Source organism: Solanum lycopersicum, chromosome 1 (genome assembly GCF_036512215.1).
Source record: "Solanum lycopersicum chromosome 1, SLM_r2.1".
NCBI lineage: Eukaryota > Viridiplantae > Streptophyta > Magnoliopsida > Solanales > Solanaceae > Solanum > Solanum lycopersicum.
Window position 1 is genome coordinate 92671652 of NC_090800.1, and position 21744 is coordinate 92693395.

The window sequence follows — 21744 nt, forward strand, 5'->3', positions numbered from 1 at the left end:
ATGAATATTGTTGCATCCCCACGAGTGGCTAAAAAAGGTGACATTATAACGCGGCCCTAATATTCCCCCCACTTTTCATTAGTCATTTCATGCTAAATTCAAATTGTAATTATTAATTTAGTCCAATATTAGAATTCACATTTTAACCCATTTGGAGCAAATATAATTTATTTAGTTACGTGAGCTTTTTTCATAATATATCCTCTATTTTTTACTTCTGCATTTAAATCATATCTATATACATGTTCAATAATTTTGTCTAAGGTAGACCTAGTTATTGGAAGAAACAACAATAATGCCGATGGTAAAAAATGTTGTGTGATAGTTACGTTGATAACGATGCTATTTATGATAGTTGAAGTGGTCGTAATAGAAAAAGAATTAATTCAAAATTATATAGTAATAAAGCTCCAATCAATTATAATTATTTTTTTATAGAGTATGAAATCTTTCATAAGATACGCGTCTTTCAAATGGATCCTTAATATTGAATATCGAATTGAAAAACAAGAAAATCAGAGAATTAGTTAATAATTTCAATTATATAATCATTTGGTGGTTTGACTTAAAAAAAAACTTAACATTCATCATTGTCTTAAACGACTCAATTTCTTTATTTCAAGTCATAGTAAAGTTAGTATCATTTCTCATAATGTTGTAGCCTGTAGGGTAGAATAAGATGATATATATATATATCAATATAATTGACAACTGAGACAAGGGGCCTAATTGTGATGTAAATGTGACCAATATATATAACGTAACGTCTAATTTGTCCTCTCAACCCCAACATCAATCGATAATATTTTTGTTAATGTCAAAATAGTTATTGAATAACGAATATTGGATTTTATTTGATTGAGCTGATGACAACATTCTAATTATAAGATTATTAATCAACTTAAAATAGACAAACCACCACTTACAATGAATTATTGTTAACAAATTGTTGAGTATTGAAATAAACTTACTCAAATAGAATGAAAGATTCATATATGCCATTTTAAACCAAATTTTCGTTTAAGTTTGATTTTGTTGACCGGAAGTAGTTGATAATTATTATCATCATCCACAATAACAACGCAATTAGTTGATAAATATCAAATATTATAAATATCTTGTCTTATATATGTGATTTTTTGTTGTCTTTTTCTCTTCTCTCAATAGTACGCTTTGGCCTCAGAAAGCAAGTGAGGTGTGCCAGAAGTTATAATTTGCTTTTTTGGTGTTGAAATTGATTATTTTTTTTAAAAAAAAAATTATATTTTTTTGAGTTGAAGTGTTCAAATCGATAATAAGCAACTAGTATAATTATCATTATTTCCCTCATTATAACAATTTCAACAAAAAATATCCGAGTTGAACTCATTAATCGGGAATATTTTTGTTAATGTCAAATTAGTTATTCAGTTAACGAATATTTGAGTTGATGACAGCACTCTAATTATAAGATTATTAATTAATTAAAAAAAGAGAAACCATCATTTATAAAGAATTATTATTAGTTGATAAGATTACACTTTATTGTATGTAAGTTAGAGTTTTTAGCAAAGTAAGTCATTATTAAAATCAATTTATCAAAATAATATATTTTTTCTGAAAATTTAACAAAACTTGTATAAATGTAATTTTCAATAACGTTTTAAATAATATTTCCTACTATTCACATTTTAGTTTTGTTAATTGGAAGTTGGAACCAAGCCATATATAATATATTTCGAATATCTAAAATAGTTAAACTTCATGATAAAATAAGCGAGAGATATACGAATTAATCAAGGACGAGACTGGGCAACGATTTCGCACTGGACACTTCCATCCAATTTTTGGACACTTGAACATTCATTAAATCGTAATTAATATTTCAATATTTGCAAATATTAAATGTGACATTCTTCAACTTTGTAGAAGAAGCAAGTTACTCATTTTAAAGAAAAATAATATTCAACTACAAATAATTGGAGGAATGGGTTGTGAAAAGAATCCAAGGGAGTAATAAAAAAAGAAGGTTTTTGAAGGCAAATTTGTCTTGTAATATATGTAACACCAAATAAGTATAAAAGATCAAGGATATATGTCTCGTATATAGATAAATCTATCGATAAGGATTATAGTGGAGTAGTAAATATTTCTTCATTCTTAACTAGAGGTTTCAGGTCCGATGCAGTACATAACAAAATTTTTTTTATGTGAATTTAAATTTAATCAGACTCCAATATTAATATCGAAGACATGATATGAAAAAATATATATTTAAATCTTTGACCAGGGCCCGTTGACGAATCTAGACCTTATCCTCTTTTATAACTCATTCATGTATGTATACACAATATATTGTTTCAAAATCTTTGTCCTACTCCTCATGACAACAAGGAACTTCAATTTAATTTTAAAATAGCTTCAAGATTTTTGTTACGTACTTAATTGATTTTGTTGATTATGTTAATAATCTCTAATTATGGCTAATATAATAGTAACTAGTTTTTGGACAGAAAGGATGATAAATCTATGGATTAGGATAATGTAAAGGAAGGAGAAGGTTGTCCTACCTTCCCTCACTTAACATGTTAGTGAATTCAACATGTAAGTAGAGTTGGCATATCTTTTGACTCAATTTCATTCCATGCATCAACTCCATTTTTCACATTGAATTAGTCAAATATACAAAAAAAAAAAAAACAATTACTTTTCATGGCTATTCTATGTCATGCCACAAATTCAATATACAAATATTAGTGAACCAAAATTTTCACATCCAACTTTGAAGATATTCTTAGTTAGCAAGGATAAAAAAACAAAGAAGATTCAACAAAATTCGTTGGAATCTCCATGTTTCCCTTTAGCATGTATTTTCTTCATTTTTGTTTCATTTTATTATGTGTTGAAAAGGAGTGGGTATGTTCTATTCAAAATAATTTAATCTAAAATATTAGTAACTAATTTAGTTAATGAAACGATTTATAACTTAATAATGTCTATAGGACTTGCATCAGACATTTTGAAGGAAAAAAAAAACACTACATAGGTATAATCAAACATTGCTAATTGTGGGTTGCGACGTAGGAAGAAGGGAAACTCATCGGAAGATCGAGGGTGAGATATGGATATTGCCATTCCTAGGTAGGATGATTTTTTTCCCCTATAGTTTGATATTCGTATTGAAGTTGAATTTGTTCAAATTCATGTCGGACAGATCTCATTTGGAGATATCTCTTTCTATTCAAAAGAAAAAAAATCATATTCCAAAACTCAAAATCGACAGCTCTAATAATTAAAGAAGAAACAGTTTCATCCACTACACTACATACTTTGATGATCGTGAACAAGAGTTAATTGCCTAGGTCTTGGAACTTGTTCCCCTTCTACATCAAGGGACGCCATGCACATTCATTTTATTTTTTATGATTTAGATTCAAAAACAACCCATTCGTGCAAGCTATATATATACATATATATGTCAATCATCATCTTTAATTTATGATTTGGTGCAATCTAGTGCATGCCGATTTCAAGTTATTTGTCACTCATTGACCTAATGATACCCTACACTACATGCATGACTTCTCCATGGGCGTAGTATATATATAAAAGGGATAATACATAAGTATTCCCTCAAACTATGCTCGAAATCTCAGAGACATACTTCTACTATACTAAGGTCCTATTACCCCCTGAATTTATTTTTTAAATAATTTTCTGCCCCTTTTTGGCCTATGTGGCACTATCTTGTGGGTCCAATGATGGTTGACTTTTTTTCTTAAACTAGTGTCACGTAGGCTGAAAAGGGGTAGAAAACTATTTATAAAATAAGTTAAGGGGTTAATAGGACCTTAGTATAATATAAGCGTGTCTCTGAAATTTTCGACATAGATTGAGGGATACTTGGGCATTATCCCTATATAAAAACTAGTAAACATGTAATATTGTAATTTAGTATTCTAGTTTATTTCATTTTATTATCTCAAAAAGATCATCAACACCATTGCTTTCAATCTTCTAAAATTCTTTTGTTTTTAATAAATAATAATGAAAATAATAGACAATACTTAGAAAATCTAAAGTAAAGGGCATATACTCAAATACTCTAATATTATGATCGTTTAGACTTTGAACTATTTCCAACATAATAAATAAGAGCATAAAAATCAAAACACATAGTTCGACATGAAAATAAAAAAAATGACAAGAATATTATTTTATTATAAAGTGAGTGGGCAGTCTGGGAACTCGTAAAGTTAGTTAATTATCAGTAAAATAAGGATACTACGTTTGATATTGATTCATATATAGTACGAGGGATTCACCGTAAATGTTACTTCTGTTACATTGGGAAATTAAAACCTTTTATTTCATCATTTTAAGCCTTTTCTAATCGTAGTTTATATATCTCACAAATGATAGAAGCCAAATTTTATTGGACGTATAGGTAGCTGACCCTTCAACTATTATTTAAATTCTCAAACAGATATAAACTATTATATCTACTATTTAAAATAAAAATTTTCTGATATATACTTTTTGCTGTTCATTTTACATATCATATTTTTATTTTTTTGGCACACCAGTTCCAAATATTACTAACAAAAAAATGTAGTTTACTAATAATCTTTTTTTTTTTTTAATTTAGTATTACTCTCTTTTTCACCACATTAAAAGGTGAAAACTAATTAATTAGTTCATTATACTTGATCTTTTAATTTGTATCTATTTGCTTGGAGCTGTATTGATAGTATTTTCTTCAGTAAATTATTGCTACTTATATTTGATAAACTAACGCTATTAAGGTCAAAATACAATTAATTCTTAAATTTCGTCGTGTGTAAACTTTGTCATTTGGAGCTGATATACCCTTGTTAGAAAGTGGCTCACACTACAATAAAAATGATCATTAGCGAAATTTAATTCTTAATTGCCGTTAAATATGTATTTTTAGTGGCAATTGTCACTCTTTATATATGTCCCTAAAGCCTTTAGCGATATAGGTTCTAATGACACTTAATTAATGTCAATAAAGACTTTAGCACTCTTAATTAGCGTCAATATTTAATGCCGCTAAAAGTTATTTTTGTTGTAGTGTCATATATGCCCTTGTCGTTATACAAACGACTCACATATACTCCTGCCGTTACAAAATGAGCTCAGATATACCCTTCATTTAACGGAAGTTAAAAAATTAGTTCTAAATTTATATTTTTTACTTTTAATTTTTTTTAAAAAATTATTTAGGGGTAAATATGATTCTTCAATTAGTTCTAAATTTATATTTTGCACTAGGTGTTCAGTACTTATATTGAAGTTCAATTATTTTGAATTTGTGCCATATAGGAGCCCACTCGGAGCTAAATAGTCTCTATCAAAGAATTTTCTATGCCCAAAACTCGAACCCCAGACATCTGATCAAGAAACAGAAAAGGCTCATTTGCACCACATCCTTGATAGTAATCTCTAGACTCTTAATAAGTTATATGGTTTCCTAGGAAACCTCGGATCTGCTGCAATATTTCAGAATACCCATATCTCATATCTGGTTAGCCCATTATTATGTTACCATACGTTATACCCATTTCCTTCATCATTTCATCCCCAATCGAATGCAAGATATGATAAGATAAGAGGTTTCATAAATACACCTAGCTAATTTATATACTATCAATTATTTAATTCTCTTTTGTGTGCTGCTTTTCTATATAAATATATATATGAATGAAAAATAGAAATTATATGTCATGCACATAGAAGTCTGGAGCTGTCAGCTAAGCCTTATAATTGACTTCACTGGCCCCTTCAAAACATCAAGAGCTCAATTTCATTTTCATTATACTATTTTATAATATATACAGAAACATTCTAAAAATTTTATGTTTATGAATTTCAAATTATCTTTAGCTTACTTAGTTCCGTATGAATTATTTGTATATGTTCAGTAGATTCCTAAAACAAATATGTACGTAGTTTTGATTGAAACTATTATATAATGCTATCAAATGTGAACTAGAATTCTAGCTTCGCTTCTGCCAACGTTTCGTATTATCTTATTTCTTTGTTGATGTGAGGACAACCTCTTTTATCTACTTCGTTTCTTTTGGTAGCTAATAATAGATTGTGTTTTTCTTTTACTTCGTTTAAAGCTTTAGCTTTTCTTTCTTTTCATATTTTTTTTGTGTTTCCAATAACATATCTTACCCATGTTTTCACATGGACAAATGGTGCATGAAAACAAAATCATTACTGTGTGGTGGTACATTGTATGTGGTCTTTGTTATCAATATATTTAAAATATATTCAAGAATACAAAGGGGGCAGGGTGTGGGTTGTGGGGGGTGGGGTGGAAGAATTAATAATATAGAATAACAAGTAGTAATAATTAAATAAATTGGTATATAGGCTGGGGATATATGTGCTAGTGGTACAAGGCGGTAGTTTTCCGTTAATTTAGCCCACAATAGAAAACGATAGAAGAATAGAGATTGAGGAAGACACACAAAATGGCCCCATTCCTCTTATTGGTTTTGGTGTAAGCTCTATGTGTGAGAGAGAAAAAAACTAATAATCAAAATCACTATAATAAAAATAAAAGAAAAAATGTTATTTCTATAAATTAAAAAGTTTTATAAAAAGACATCTGATTAAAAATAGATGAATTCTAACTATTCTATCACACTCCGTTCCGTTTAGAGTAAGTTTGTGGCTTTTAGAATAGAAGTGTGGCCCAGTAGTGGCCATTTGAGGATAATGGTAGTAGCCTTCATCCTCTCTGGACTAATATTAATTCAACCAATATATATACATGGGGGTACCACTATATCCTCCATGCACCTTTCTAAATGATTTGCTTTTTACTATTAAAGATAAGGATCAATAACTTTAATTTTAAGTCTGCAAAACTTGGTGATTTATCAAGTTTTTAATCATATGCTTGCTGTTTATATTAAGTTGATTCATGGTCCATAGATGGTTAACAACAAAAGCACATGTACGTAGCGTTGTAGTCAAACAATAATTTTGACAAGAGACCAATCTTATTATGATTTCCAAGATAATTTTTCTAACTAATTAAAATAATTCCTTTTTCTTTCCTTTCTCTTTCTGTCAGTTTCTCATAAGAAATTGACCAATACCTAGAAACATATAAAAATTAGTTAATAATTTCTAGTTAATCCGTCGCTAATTCCCTTTTTTCTTCTAATAGTGAATTCTTCATCCTTTATCAACTTTCCTAACTTATTAAAATAGACTCACACTGGTGTGGTGTGTCTGATGAACTGAGAGAAGTTTCGAGTGCTTTCTAAATTATAAATATGAAGCTGGTAATTATTAGCTAATAAAAATTAAACAAAGAACAGAAACCACATACTTTTAACATAAATTACCATATATCCCTTATAAGTTTATAATTATAGAAATCCCTCAAACTGATTCAATAATATAAGCGCGGATACATTAATCTGATATGCAAGATACATTAATCGTTAAGATAGATTACATTTTATATATGATTAAATTAATCTGATGTACATTTTATACATGATACACTAATCTGATGTGTGAGATACATTAATAAAAAATGAGGAATTTTGGAGATTTATAAAACTAAGAGGGAATAATGATAATAAGAGAACTTAAAGGTGAATTTTTGTCATTTTTTCGTAAAAATATGCTAATTAAGTAGTATATCTTAAACAGAAACTTATTTTTAAGGCAATATACCACTTGATGTCCACACATATAGTGATGTTGTGATATCAACAGCAAGTAGAGGTTATTGAGTAGTCTCTTTTGCTGAAATAAACGCATTGCTAGCTAGCTAACATGATTTAACATTTGCAGCCATAGTTGACCCAACTGCTTGGTAGTTAATAGTACTAAACGCAAACAGAAAATATTTTGATCAAATAAACCTCACATGAAATAATTACTTAAAAAACAAGATACAATTATTGCTTGTGAAAGCAAAATTAGGATATTAATTAAAGGGAAAAGAGTCAGTGGTCACAAAATTCATAGAAAGCTAAATGAAAATGAAACAAAATCTTTCTTCGATTATGTTGTCTCTTGATAGTGATAGCAATAGAAAATCTGTCCAGACCACACCCCCCCCCCCCCACCCATCCACCCAAAAAAAAAAAAACTTTTTTAGTGGTCCTCCATCACACTATCCAGATTAATTCTTATATTATGTTATCTATTAAAATGTCATCTAACTACCTTTTTGGAAACTTTTGTGTTTGATTAATTATAAATGACCTACAAAATACTCAATTATTACTAATGAATCACCCGTGACTATCTAATTATCCCTTTTTCTGTTACCAATCAAGTTGGAATACCTAATTGGAGTTTTAACATAATGGTAATCACACATATCATCATATCTTGTGGACTGTGGATTAAGTAAGGCTCTCACAAGGTTAAATACAAGAATATTTTCTTTAGAATTTATATATTATCTATGCCGTATTTAGTTATATTTATGTGTTAGTTGTTATGCATAAATAGGTTTCTTCATTAACTTATACTACTTGCTGTAGTTATGCAATTTTTAAATTGCAGATCAAACAACTTCTTAATGATACATAACTTACTTTCTTATCAAGTACCAAACATGATATTATTTACATAGAATTTAGTACTAACATAACTCACTTTCAAATCGCTACCAATCTGCTATTTCATAACTCACCTTCAAAATTGTTTGATGACTAAGAAGTTGCAATCCAAATTATAATAAAAATATCTAATTAAAGTTTTCACCCTTTTTACAAATCAAACTTTTGATGACCCTACTCTTTTTTATGTGTGCTTTAACCAAAAAGAGGTGGAAGAGAAACGAGCTACACACATCTAGGTTCTAGGTACTTCCGCGGTTCGCAAGAAGGAAAACGAACATTGCATCAAAGATTTTAAATTTTACCTTCTAGTGTTAGTTTACTTAAAATTCTATTTCAAAATTTGTTTAATTTTTTTCCCTTTAGAAATTACTCCTTTTAAATTACTATTGTTTGTCAAGATAAAATATTTAAAAAATCTTTATGACTAATATAACTACTGCTAATCATTATTAAAATAGTCTGTACAACTATTTTAATATATCAGTCAAATAACAGTGGATGAAGAAAGTAAAAAATTAAAAAAAAAGAAATTCTATTTTTGGCAACGGACAACCCCCTAATATCTGAGATTCTGCTGTTACGGTATTTAATATAGCATGAGAGAGGTGTTTCTCAAACTTTGAGGTACCAAACACCAATCGCACAGAATTCTGAAAACCCCGTTATCCCGTTTTTTAGGCTGGTGTCCACCTCATCCTTCTGACATGTCACCTTTGATGGGTCCATTGATTTACACGTATCAGTGGGAGACCCAATTGAATACTATTCTCACTTCTCATTTCAGGCCCAAAAAAAGCTCTCTCAAACTTTACCTTCTCGCGGGACAGTCTCACGTGGTTAGTCATGTCTACCTGGGCCCACTTTGGTATTGGTATAGTTACGTTCCATGACCCCTGCCCCACTTAAAAGTCGAACTAAATTAAAATTATGTATTTTCCTCTAAATATTTAGCAACACAGTTTCTGTCATGTACATTAATATATGACGTTATATATTCAGTTAAATAAAAAAAAGTAAATACAATTTGGCATCCTTTTGTCATACTTATTTAAACCCCACTTTCCTAATACCTCTAAGCTTCACGCATTATACTCTCTTCTTTCTCTCACACACACTAACAGAAAAAGGAAAAGATAGAACAACACAATTTCTTCTATTCTAAAGTTGTATTCATAGTACTTGAAGCGAAATAAAGAGGGAGTTGGTTCAAGAGGACGTAACAAATAAGGAACGCGTTAGGAAGCTACCTAATATTTTCTTTTCTAGTGCAATTTTGAATCGCCTTTGTTACTTTCCGCAAAGTGACAGTAGCAGCTTTTTCTTCTCTTAAACTCTTTCTGAAAAAAGGATCTCTATTATTGATGAATATTGCATTACCAGAAATGCTACATAACATCACTAGCAATGGAAGCTCAGAATTGAGCGTGCTTGATAGAACGAAATGGCAGGTGCAGCAACAAGAGATGAGTTATTTTAATGGACAAAATGATCAACTCATGAATTCTTTTCATCAAACGGCTGAAGCTCAACAATTTCATGGTCTGATCAATGTAAACGATCAGAGTCTTAATGAGCTTGTGACTCGGGCAATAAAGCCAGACCCCTGTATGGAGAACAGTTGGGGTGGTTTTGGGACCACTGGTACTAATGGTTTTGATTATGTTCCAGTTGGAGTTGGACACGGAGGAATGTCACACCCATCTGAAATGAACTATGCTATTTCAAGAACTACAAGTTGCCCGCCTACCATGGCGGACAATGTTGTTAAACCCAAAGACACTAGGCTGAGTTCTAACAGAGGCAGAGAGAGCTTCAAGAAAAGGAAAGCAGATAAGAATCAGCATCTCAAGGTATGTTCAACTCAAACTCAAACTGTCTCTCTATCCTGCATTTCGGTGTGGTTGAGGCATAAATAGTTAAGTAATTCAACGCGTGCTTATTCTAAGAGTGTCTAGATAGATAGATAGTCACGCACCTCAACAAGAAATTAGAATAGTCAAAGGTTTAGAGTTCAACTCTCACAAGCCACCCAAAAAGATTAAAAAAAAACCTACTTTCATATAAAGAATTAGATCCACATCTCACGTCTTGATATATAATATAATTATGTAATTAAAAATATGCAATTAGATTTATCGTTTGTACCAGTTGTTCACACAATTCAACAGTCCTGTAAGCTATAGTTGGTGAACATTTTTCAGGAGGTTGCAGAAGAGGAAACCAAAGACAAGAAATTGAAAGAATGCATCGAAGAGGAGGATGATTCTTCCAAGGTAACAACAGAGAAAAAAAGCAACAAAAGGAGTGCGACTAACAGTAGCAACAGTAAGGAAAATTCTGATACTTCAAAGGAGAAGTCCAAAATTACCGATGATAAAAAGCTCGACTATATACATGTCAGAGCACGTCGAGGTCAAGCCACTGATAGTCACAGTTTGGCTGAAAGAGTGAGTTGCAAACTTGGTCCAAGTGTTCTTTACTAATCATCAGTAATATTTTACTCTAACAAACAACTTAACCAGCAAGTTAATTCATATTTTTGGCAGGTAAGAAGGGAAAAGATCAGTGAGAGAATGAGATTCCTGCAAGATTTAGTACCAGGTTGTAACAAGATAACAGGGAAAGCAGGAATGCTAGATGAAATAATCAACTACGTCCAATCTCTCCAAAGACAAGTAGAGGTAAAAAAGATCTAAAAAAACAATAGTCCTCTAGGTACTTGAGTTGTTGCTAGAAAAATTATGATTGAGATTCTCTATTTGACAATTCATTATCATGACAGTTCCTATCCATGAAACTAGCTGCTGTTAATCCAAGGCTTGATATCGATGCAGACAATTTCTTCAACAAAGATGTAAGGGAACATCATATCAAGAAATTATTTCGTTCTTCAGAATAAAATTATGTTCTTACTTCACATTTACTTCTCCAGATATTTGCAACTAGCACGTCTACTTTTTCCGCAGTGGGAGCTGGAACATCATCTGAAATGCTTAGTATGGCCCAACGCCAGTTCAATTCATTGCAGCAAATAATGTCAAGTTCTGGATTAGAAATGGGTATTGTAAATCTAAACGAAATGGCACTACGTAGAACCACTAGCGCTCCTGTACCAATTCCTGAAATGTTTCTCGACTCATCAAGTATCAATGTAATCAATTGAACCAATCTTAGTCAATAAACAGTTAATTTCCTTCTCTCTTTTTTCTCTTTCAATTTGCTAAAGAAAAGTTTCATTCAACATACAGCAAGTTCAGAGCTTTCAAACTTGGAACACTGATTTAGATAACATGTATGCAATGGAGCTTCAACAAGGAAGATCAGCACAGTTTCTTCCCCATCCGTGTACAGGTATGCACAAGTGACATGTCTAGTCAATATTTCTATCCTGTCTATGATGCTTCACCAATAAGAAGATAAAAAATCAATTAAGGTGGGTGTTACTTTCCATGTTAGAGACCCAGAACCTATCATATTGCTTCAAGAATAGTTGGGTCCTCTTTGATTTATACTCCTGTTGAAAAAGGATGCTGATTAGGTATCTTCCCTTTATTTCTGTCTTCCACCTTAAATGATCAAAACTGTGTTACTTTTGCACATCGAAAAATTCCCCCAAGTAGTTGATTGATAGGCAGGTACTAACCATCCAACAAAAATGATCAGCTATTATTCAACTACATTATTAAGATTTCGAGTCTTTGGAGGGCCCTATTTTTCCTTTTTTTTATTTTTTATAACAGTTGTATCTGGGCAATTAGCGTGCTCTTCAACTATTCCACGAGTATCCACCAATTACTATCACCCACATATCGGGTAATTACTAACCAACAAGTCGTACGCATATTGAAAGAAATCAGTAAGTGTTCTTTCTGCCTGTACTGAATTTGAACCTTTGTCCACACTTAAAGGGACCTATGGCCCTTATCAATCTGAAATTTAACACCAACACCAGAATAATCGCAGTTAGGCTTTTGTTCAAGTATTGAAGTTTAAAAATGACCACTGTGCAGGTTTTGCTGAAGCTGGACATGACCTGAAGATGGAAATGTGACCTTATAATTCTAGACATATTCAAGATCCTTGATATGACTTCACCTCAGATGTCATGGATCCTGATTCTTTTTTTCCAAGTACATAACATAGTATATTATGTAAGTAAATGTTGCAGTTCAAGAGTATCAAAGCAATACTATGACACTGTTCATTGGAAATCATATCTTCTCTATCACAGTTGATCAAAACACAATTGCAGCCAATAGAATAAAGAAGCTAGAAAAGAAGTTTAAAATTTTGGAAAATTGTATATACATAAATCTAATTTCCATCTATATATATTATATATAGAGGCACACAAAATCAATTCCTGGAGATGTAAATGAAAGAAACTGCATCAGAACAGAAGCGCAAAATTTGTTCCTTTTTTCAAAACCAAGAAATCCCCGAGGAAAAGTGTCGAGCGCGAAATTTGAATCTCAGAAGTAATTTGTTTGGACATGAAATTATCACAATGTTGCAACATAAATCAGCTGAAATCTCTCAACCAGACCATTAGCTTAATTACTTTTCCTATTACTCTAAATAAAATGAGAAGTACTTCGTAAGACATCTATATTTATCTATTTACTGTCATTTATGATACCTAATTGGTCAGTGTTCATATAACCAACTAGACCCCATCTTATTTGACACTAAGAAGTAGTTGTTGTTACAGTAGTATTGTAATTTACATTTGTAATCAATAAAAACTGCTTATGATTATATTATTTTCCACTTAAGCATAAAATTTGCAAACATTGATTATTAAGGGTCATACTCATCAAGTGGCACAAGCTGTTACTCCTTTTGACTATTACCTGAATGGAGATATTGAGCACTCCATCTCCATGACTATACTGAAAGGAAGCCAAAAGAATACCATAGTGGCTACCCTAGTTGCTTTTTGGGTAGAATAAGACATGTCGATAAAGACCTAGAGAAAAAATGCTTTTTTTTTCTCTTTCAAAATAATTGGTGATATTGAGACATCTAAACCACTAGTTATTAGGATTGATTCCTTCTCTATTACAAAAGAAATAGAAAACGAGTCGCTAATCATATGGAAGCTCATACTCATATCACAGAATTAAAATACACTTTGTAATTAGAGCATCATTATATTTCACATCAGTCTGTCAAATATTGTTTTAATCGGTTGGACAAAGAAATAAGAAGTTTATGTGGTTTATACCAGGGATTGAAAGATATTCAAAATCATATCCAAGTTCCACTGACAGCATGCATGGAGATGCCATATTGGTGGCTTTGAATACAAAAAGAATGGTTTCCGGTAGATTATCATTAAGAAAACTAGAAGTAGTGACTGCTTGCCATGTAATCTAACTCATTACTCCACTCCACCAGTGAGGGAGTTTCTTTTTCTCTATATTCTTTTTTTGTGCTCGCATCTTCCTTCTTTTTTTGGTTGAAGGGAGAGGGGTTGCAAGACCTTCTTGTTGTTTTTAATCTCTCATTCAGCATAATGGAATATAGTCTCCATTATGTTCAGGAGGGTATCTTTTTATTTTTGATGGTTCAGAGCAAATCAGAGGCATTCATCCGAGACCAGGCAGCACACTATTGGGCCTAGTGTATGTCATCTTGTGCCTTTCGCCATTATTTCTTTGTTCTAAAACAACTGCTTACCTTAACTTTCAGTGAACAAGGGGGACCTGGCCTCTTCTGCAGACAAAATCTACTGGATTCTTCTTGCCGGAATAGATGCTGAAAGATGGTGTTACTTGTTATCTTTCAGGACCCACTAAGGCTACGATATGTTGATGTGGTAGTTATACAGCCTAGCGCTCTACCACCTTAATAACTAGCTTTTGGGGTGTGGTTCTCCCAGGATTGTCTCGACATTATCAGGAGCTAGTTACCACCTACCGTGCCATGGATGTTGACATCAGTATTGCAATGCCCACTCGGGGCTAGAAACATCTAGCGCACAGCTCATGACAGATTCTTAGACACCTGACTAAAAAATGGCTACCTTGGAAAGAGCTATTTACTTGTGGTAGAGGGAAAGTGTAGAGCCGTCGAGGACGACGGATGCAGAACGTTGTAGTTTATTATGGTCCATTGTAAGAAATGGGACTTGAGTCCCGACCCGTATTGCAATGTGCTAATGTGGGCTTTATATAGCCTTGGGCTATCCCATCTCAACAGGTAGCTTTTGGTTTGTGGTTCTTCCTAGGTAGTATCAATTTAAATCTTCACAAAGGGCCAAGTGTGTGCCACGAGTGCTCTGTCTTTGAAAAGGCAGAATGCTGTTATAGAATCCGCTATATTTGGAATAGAATCATTGTTTCCTAGAAATCTAAGATGGTTCTCATAATTTCTGGTGTACAGTACAGCACACTTGAACCAACAATTTTACATAACATTGATGTTTATGCCCTTTCCCCAGCTCTCAACTTCTTAAAGAATCCCTCTAGAATCTATGAACATAAGAGGCACTCATTAGAGGGAGATGACAGACATACTTACATAAACTCTTGAGTGAAGAAGAGGACAGGAACATTGAGCTTGGTAATTAGGAGCACTTCGAGAGACATCGAAATATTGGATACTGTAGAAGTATTAAAATTGAGGAGGTTAAGGGTGCTATTCATAGCATGAGCAGGGGAAAAGTGACTGAACTAGACATGATTTTGGTGGAGTTTTGAAAGAATCCTTCTAATGGAGCTAAGGATTCAGATCTTGAATTTTGCTTTTCCTGCTTATATGATTCTTGGGTCTATATGAGATGTCTTACGTCTTCATTACAGAAATTGTTAAAGTATTCCAGCACAAATGGTAAGTCATCAATCTCTAAGGAACATTATCCAAAGTGTATATAGATGAGTTTTGTCACTGCTATCAGCAACTTTTCACAATATAAATTGGTATTATAAACAAACTTAAATACTGAAGACCTAAAATAAGCACAATTTAAAACCAGATAAAAATACTTTACATCAATGATAGCATAAGCTTTTTATATAAGCACGGACATTATAAAGGAAGAACCTGCCACTAGTAATACAGCTGCTGCCATTATATCATACCAATCAGCATTACTTGGATGGACATCAATTCAGAGTAAGTTCCTCAAACTTTGAAAGCTCGATTAAATCACAGAGACTTCCCCAGCTTCTGTTGTGGCAATAATTTGGACTAGTTTAGATTTTTGCTACGATTCATATTAGAAAAAGAAAATACAAACCAATACTAAAGGACAGAATTGTGTAAACATTATACCTTTTCCAGGAACTATGATGACCGGTGCTATCTTACAGTTGTGTAAGCAATACTCAGCGACACTTCCTTGCAGTACACTAATGGGAAATTAACCAGGAAAATCAGTAATCGACTTAACAACCAATTAGTAACCAATGCGTACACAGGTCTCTGTGTGTGTGTGTGTGTGTGAGAGAGAGAGAGAGAGAGAGAAAGACCTTTGAATTATGCCACGTCCCCTGGTTCCCATAACCACAGCTGAAGGCTTCAACCTTTCTGCTTCCTTGCAAATTACCTTTCCAGCATCTCCTTCCACAATCCTAGCCACTGTCTTCACCTATTTCAACATGAATACAAAGAACTGAGTGTACTGTGTTATCAACTTCTAGAAATTATACCTATGAAACCAGAACTATAGAGATTATTGGTTTACATGTGGTCAAGCTCAATGAAACCAAGTTCAAATTCAATAAAACCAACAATTACAAACTTTCTCGGGGTTTATAGTACATTCTTTTGTGATGAAAAAGGTCTTCTTGTTACACGGCTTAAGGCTTTAAAATGAAAAAAATATATATCAAGTGGAAGATCAGCAAGAAAAATATCTCTCCAGTAGAACTGGAAATGCATATGTTACATATGCCATGAGAATATTTCTAATGTGCTAGCAGAACTAAACTTGCACATATGTCAATTGTCAACAAAACTATAAACAAACAAAATGGAGAAAACTCATGAAGATACTGTTGCATAACAAATAAAAACTTGCAAGAAATAGCATATCATGTGAAATAACTAAGAAAAATAATTAGAAAATTAAAGACACATGTATCATTCAAGCAACAACTAGATTAATTTCTGACATTCCTCAAGCCCTCAGGGTCCGTCCCAGTCAGGGACATAAGCCTTTGGAACATGATGTCTTATGACTGCTAATCAAATTCTAGACTTATAAAAATAGAAACTATAGGCTAAAAAACAATGGGTAACAGGTTGGGCACCTGACTAGAATCAACTCTCACACGCAGCCTATTTCATGGTATATGATTATGAAAACTTACATGCATGTTAAATAAATCCATCAAACCATTTGAAGCATGGTATTTTCCAGCAGAGTAAAGCTATATATGAGCAGCTAAAACTTGAGAAGCAATGATCATGATGAAAACCCGTTCAGATGAAGACCAGTAAATCAATTTGTAATGAAACATGTTAAAGTTTGCTTCTGATTAACAGTTATATATATATTTCCTAACATGAATTATTCCTTATTCAAGCAACTGAATGTCCTTAAATATTCAAAGGAACAATTGTTTCTTATGTTAATTACACGAAGTCCTTAAATATTCATCTTCAAGAATTTTGCAGCATGTACCTTCCATGTTGCGAGGGAAAATGGTGTCTCTTTAATCTTTTGAGAACCTTTGATATTCAAAATTCAAATGTGAGATGGTTCATTTTTTCCAGAAAATGTTTTGGCGGTATGTAACGACGCCTTAGATATTACAACACAGTTATGAGAGAAGTAGATTGATTTTAGTGATTACATTAATCAGATTGAGGAATGTAGTTGTGAGAATGGTCGCGGGTAATCACTTTTGTTAATTGCATTATGCTAATAATTTTTATCATATATGATAATTAATACAAACATTACTATATAATGGCCAAGGTACAACCGGAAACATTTATCAATCCAATTGGAGAATCCAACTAATGTTTTAATTATACAGAGTAAATGCAGATTTTAATAGATTATCCAAATACCTAATAGTTAATACACAGTACATAATTACTTACTGTAAGACCAAAGAGAGACTAACCATAGCAACCGAAAAAGCCTCAACAGCAAGCTTCTCCATGAGTCCTTGCGTAGCCTCATAAACTATCTCATTTTTCAGACCTGAACAAAATTAGCAACAAATAGAGTTGTATATTAACACTTATTATTAAGATCAATTGATTAAAACGGAGATGCAAACTTACTGGAGACGGCGTGAACGAGATGAAGCGTATCGGCGAGACGGCAAAGGTGAGTAACGGCCCAATCAAAAGCGTGTTTGCTATTAGGACCGTGATCTATAGCGATCACTATATCACGGCCGCGACGCCGTTCGCCGGTTTCCCTATCGAGCTCCGGCTCCGGCACTATGGGTATGAGAGAATGAAGCTTCACTTCGCTCCAATTGTACTTTTCGTCTTCCATAACCGTTTCCATTGCCTTCTTTTTGGTTAATTTTTTTTGGATTATGCAAAATTGTGTGAGATTTGCGTTTTGGGTAATCCGAGTATTTTCCAATTCGTATACGATTTACATATAAATAGTAGGATAAAGCGATCACGTTTAAAAGTATGAGAGACACGGACACCAGCCACCTTGTTTGAAATTCAACGAATAAAGTTGCGCCATTCTGATTTGCCATTCGCGGAAAGCATTTTAACTTTGACACGTTTTCCTCACTTTTAGCCTTTCTAATCATTACTTGTATGAAAAATTATGGTAATGTAAAATATAGATAAATCCTTTTGCTTAGAAAATTGAGTAATTTGCCTAGATAATTATTCATGTTTCGTAAATTATATAAGAATATCACTTATGTTTATTTTAGGATTACAATATTATTTAATTTTTTTAAAATATACTTGACATAAAAAAATATATTATTTTTTTTATTAGGATGCCATATCATATTTTTTTTTTTATTATTAAAAATAAATGCTTTGAACCTATTTAAACATTAGATTGCAATATTTTTTTAAAAAAAATATTGTTTTCTATTTATGTTTTTTGAAAATGTTTTGTTCTTTAGATATACAAAGATAAATTTTAATAGAAAATAATATCACCCAACTTTGCTTATTTATCTCAAAATATATTTGACTCAAAAAATACATTATTTTTTTCCTATTAGGGTGTCATGTCACATTTTTTATTTTTTATTATTAAAAAGAAATGCTTTAAACCTATTTAAACATTAGGTTGCAATATATTTTTTTAGAAAAATATTTTTTTCTATTTATATTTTTTGAAAATGTTTTGTTTTTTAGATATACAAAGAAAATTTTAATAGAAAACAATATTTTTTTAGAAAAACATATTGCAACCAATGTTTAAATACATTTAAAGCATATATTTTTTAATAAAAAAAATTGTGACATGACACCCTAGTAGAAGAAAAATAATGTATTTTTTTTATGTCAAGTATATTTGAAGAAAATAGGCAAAGTTGGGTGCTAAATAGTCCTAAAACAAACACAAGTGATATTCCTATATAATTTCTCAAACATGGGTGACTATCTAGGAAATTACCCCCTAGAAAATTTGATCAGAATTATATTTTACTTATGTTACTTTTTAACAATTTTAGCTTTTCATTTAATAGTTTTAAATTTAAAATAATAATAATAATTTATTTTAAAATAAAAAATATATTATAATTTTTTTTTAAAATTTTTCTAATTAAATTCTAGTCAATTTTTCTGATCATTTAGAATTAATCACAGGTCTAGTTAATTAACCTCTTGAGTTAGTTTTATCATTTTTACTCTAATTGACAAATGATGATGAATAAATATCGGTCGATTCCTATTTTGTCCCTATAATTTGTTTGAACCACTAATACAACATGGGCTTATATTTTGGCCAGAATCTAGCCAAAAAATTAAAAAAGTTAATTGATCTTTTTTATATTTTTTTAGTTAAAAGATATTAAAGTTAAAAGGATAAAAATATTTAAAAAGGTAAAATATACATTGTAAAATTTTAGATAAATTTTCTAGCTAAAAAGATTTTTACTATATTAAAACTCAATCGAGAAGTTGATACTAACAAATTAAATTATTATTAATACATTCCATATAAGAAAACAGCATATCACTTTAAGCAATAATTAAAGACACCAACAATTACCTAGATAACAATTATTTTCTAGGTAATAATACTAATTAACATCACCAAAATAATTAACTTAAATTGTTATTGTACGATTTTGTCACATGTTCATGAGTTCACATCACGAAGATGAAAGGAATTTTTTGAGATAATGATTATAAGTGCATGGTCGCTCCAATTGAACCAGATGTCCTGCATTCTTTATATATTGAATTGTCGTATTTTTTCCCAACTTCCTGCACTCATTTTAAATCATTCTTATTAGATAATTGATAAAATTTAATATATTAGTTTTAAATTCCAAAATTGTTCAACAAATCTAGACTCAACCAAAGTTGCTAAGGACTTACTCTTTCATGTCATCAGAAAACGTCTTATTAAAAATCTTATCATCGTCTCCGCATAAAATATAAATTTTCTGTGTAAAATAATAAACAAAGATATTAATAAATACTAGTTTCATCAACAGATCAGGGAGGTATTAAATTAGTCGTGCAGTGACTATTTAAATTTTTCATTTGTTAAAAATAAATTAAGATTAGACAAACCTGAGAGTAATTAGGGGTCTTAATAGTGGCGTCTTTGTCATTGACTACTAAGGCTTCAAGAAGTTCCACTTTTTCCTTTCTGTTGCTAAACATTGCCTGTTTTAAGTTATTGAATTTAATATTAATACAAAATTTAAACTAAAATAATTGAATTGTAGCGAATTCGTAGTTGGCACTTTATAACCGACTTTAGTAGAAAGAAAAAAAAAATCAAATTCTGTGATTTGATGTTTCGCTAAAAAAAAATGGTCCATGTATGTCTAATCATCAAAATAAAGTTGTTTATCCACTTTTGACTTTTGTGGGCTGCTTCTATTTCTTCCTTTACTTGAAATAGTTGTAAACATACAGTTGCTATTTGGATCCTAATTAGACGTTTTCATTAGATCATCAAACATAATCATGTAGATTAGCACAAGTAATAATAACAGTAAATAGTTTAAGGGCTATTTTGGTCTTTTTGCGTTAAATTAATTTAACTAGAGTAATAATAATAACGATAAATAGTTCAAGGATAATTTTAACATTTTTCTGTTAAAGAAATTTAACTAGATACCTCGTGAAAATCGTTGTAGAAAAATTGAGGCAGCCATGGCAATTTGTGAGAACCAATAGATAAAAGCACTTTGACTCCAGAGACAGTTTTAGGCAAAAGAAAATCAGGCCAATTAGTGAACCCAATATTTTTCAAAGATGCATTGCTAATTGATTCCGTCATTTCTATAATTGTGCTTGACATAACCATAGATTCAACCATGTGAGGATACATTTGAGCCAACTTGAACCCAACCATTCCTCCATAACTTAGCCCAACAAGAGAAAACTGTTCCACACCCAGCTTCATCATTCCCTTTGCTAAAAATTCGGCCTATTTATTAATTATACATCGCACAGTTAAAAATACTAACAAACAGCTTAAATTTTTAGATGAGAATGATTGATATGATACCTGAATAGTTGTTGATCGTTCAGAACGAGTAGTGATGGAATCTCCGAAGAAAAGTAAATCAGGTACGTAGACAGCGTAATCTGAAGTTAAGGAGAGTATTTGAAAAAGCCATGTCGTAATTCCGTTGGCAACAAATCCATGAACAAATAAAACTGGAGGTTTATTTGGTAATTTTTTGTTTGGAACCCAAAAATGCATTGTAGTTCCTGCTTCTATTTCTACTAGCTGGGATGTCATTCCAACAGCTTTCATTAGACCATCAATGATTGGCTTCAAAATGACAAATGTATTTCCCATTTTTTTTTCTTCAAACTATTAATTTTCTCTGTGGATGAATGAATTAAGATGATATGATATCTGATCTGAAATTTTATAGTAAACCCAACAATTCAGAGTCGTGCTCAATACCCACACGACAACATTTATTAATAATATCGTGTATGGTACAACTGCAAGTTGTGATGGGTAGCTATAATATTATATTCCAAT

At 31.5% G+C, this 21744-nt stretch overlaps 3 protein-coding genes across 4 annotated transcripts; 1 reads left to right on the forward strand and 2 right to left on the reverse strand.

Moving 5' to 3' along the window:
• Positions 1–9683: 9683 nt before the first annotated feature.
• Positions 9684–12820, forward strand: LOC101252729 (transcription factor bHLH63). Of its 2 annotated transcripts, XM_010317004.4 has the most exons (8): positions 9684–10459; positions 10811–11056; positions 11156–11290; positions 11392–11463; positions 11542–11760; positions 11858–11960; positions 12350–12465; positions 12620–12820. In XM_010317004.4, exons 1-7 carry the CDS (start codon positions 9971–9973, stop codon positions 12424–12426), a joined length of 1341 nt encoding a protein of 446 aa, XP_010315306.1. In that variant the 5' UTR covers positions 9684–9970; the 3' UTR covers positions 12427–12465; positions 12620–12820. The 2 variants fall into 2 exon arrangements, with proteins under 2 accessions (XP_010315306.1, NP_001335303.1); NM_001348374.1 differs by lacking the exon at positions 12350–12465 and having other exon boundaries at positions 9691–10459; positions 12620–12816.
• A 2582-nt stretch (positions 12821–15402) lies between these two features.
• Positions 15403–18243, reverse strand: RD2 (protein response to dessication 2). The gene is given in 5 exon segments (NM_001328642.1): positions 15403–15782; positions 15888–15964; positions 16085–16203; positions 17690–17769; positions 17853–18243. Coding segments are annotated over 5 exon segments (534 nt in total). The 5' UTR covers positions 18085–18243; the 3' UTR covers positions 15403–15756.
• Positions 18244–19685: 1442 nt separating this feature from the next.
• Positions 19686–21736, reverse strand: LOC101265594 (uncharacterized). Its single transcript, XM_004230908.4, has 5 exons — positions 21256–21736; positions 20863–21174; positions 20307–20402; positions 20109–20176; positions 19686–19994 (listed from the first exon to the last, which is right to left on the reverse strand). Exons 1-5 carry the CDS (start codon positions 21550–21552, stop codon positions 19880–19882), a joined length of 888 nt encoding a protein of 295 aa, XP_004230956.1. The 5' UTR covers positions 21553–21736; the 3' UTR covers positions 19686–19879.
• Positions 21737–21744: the final 8 nt, after the last annotated feature.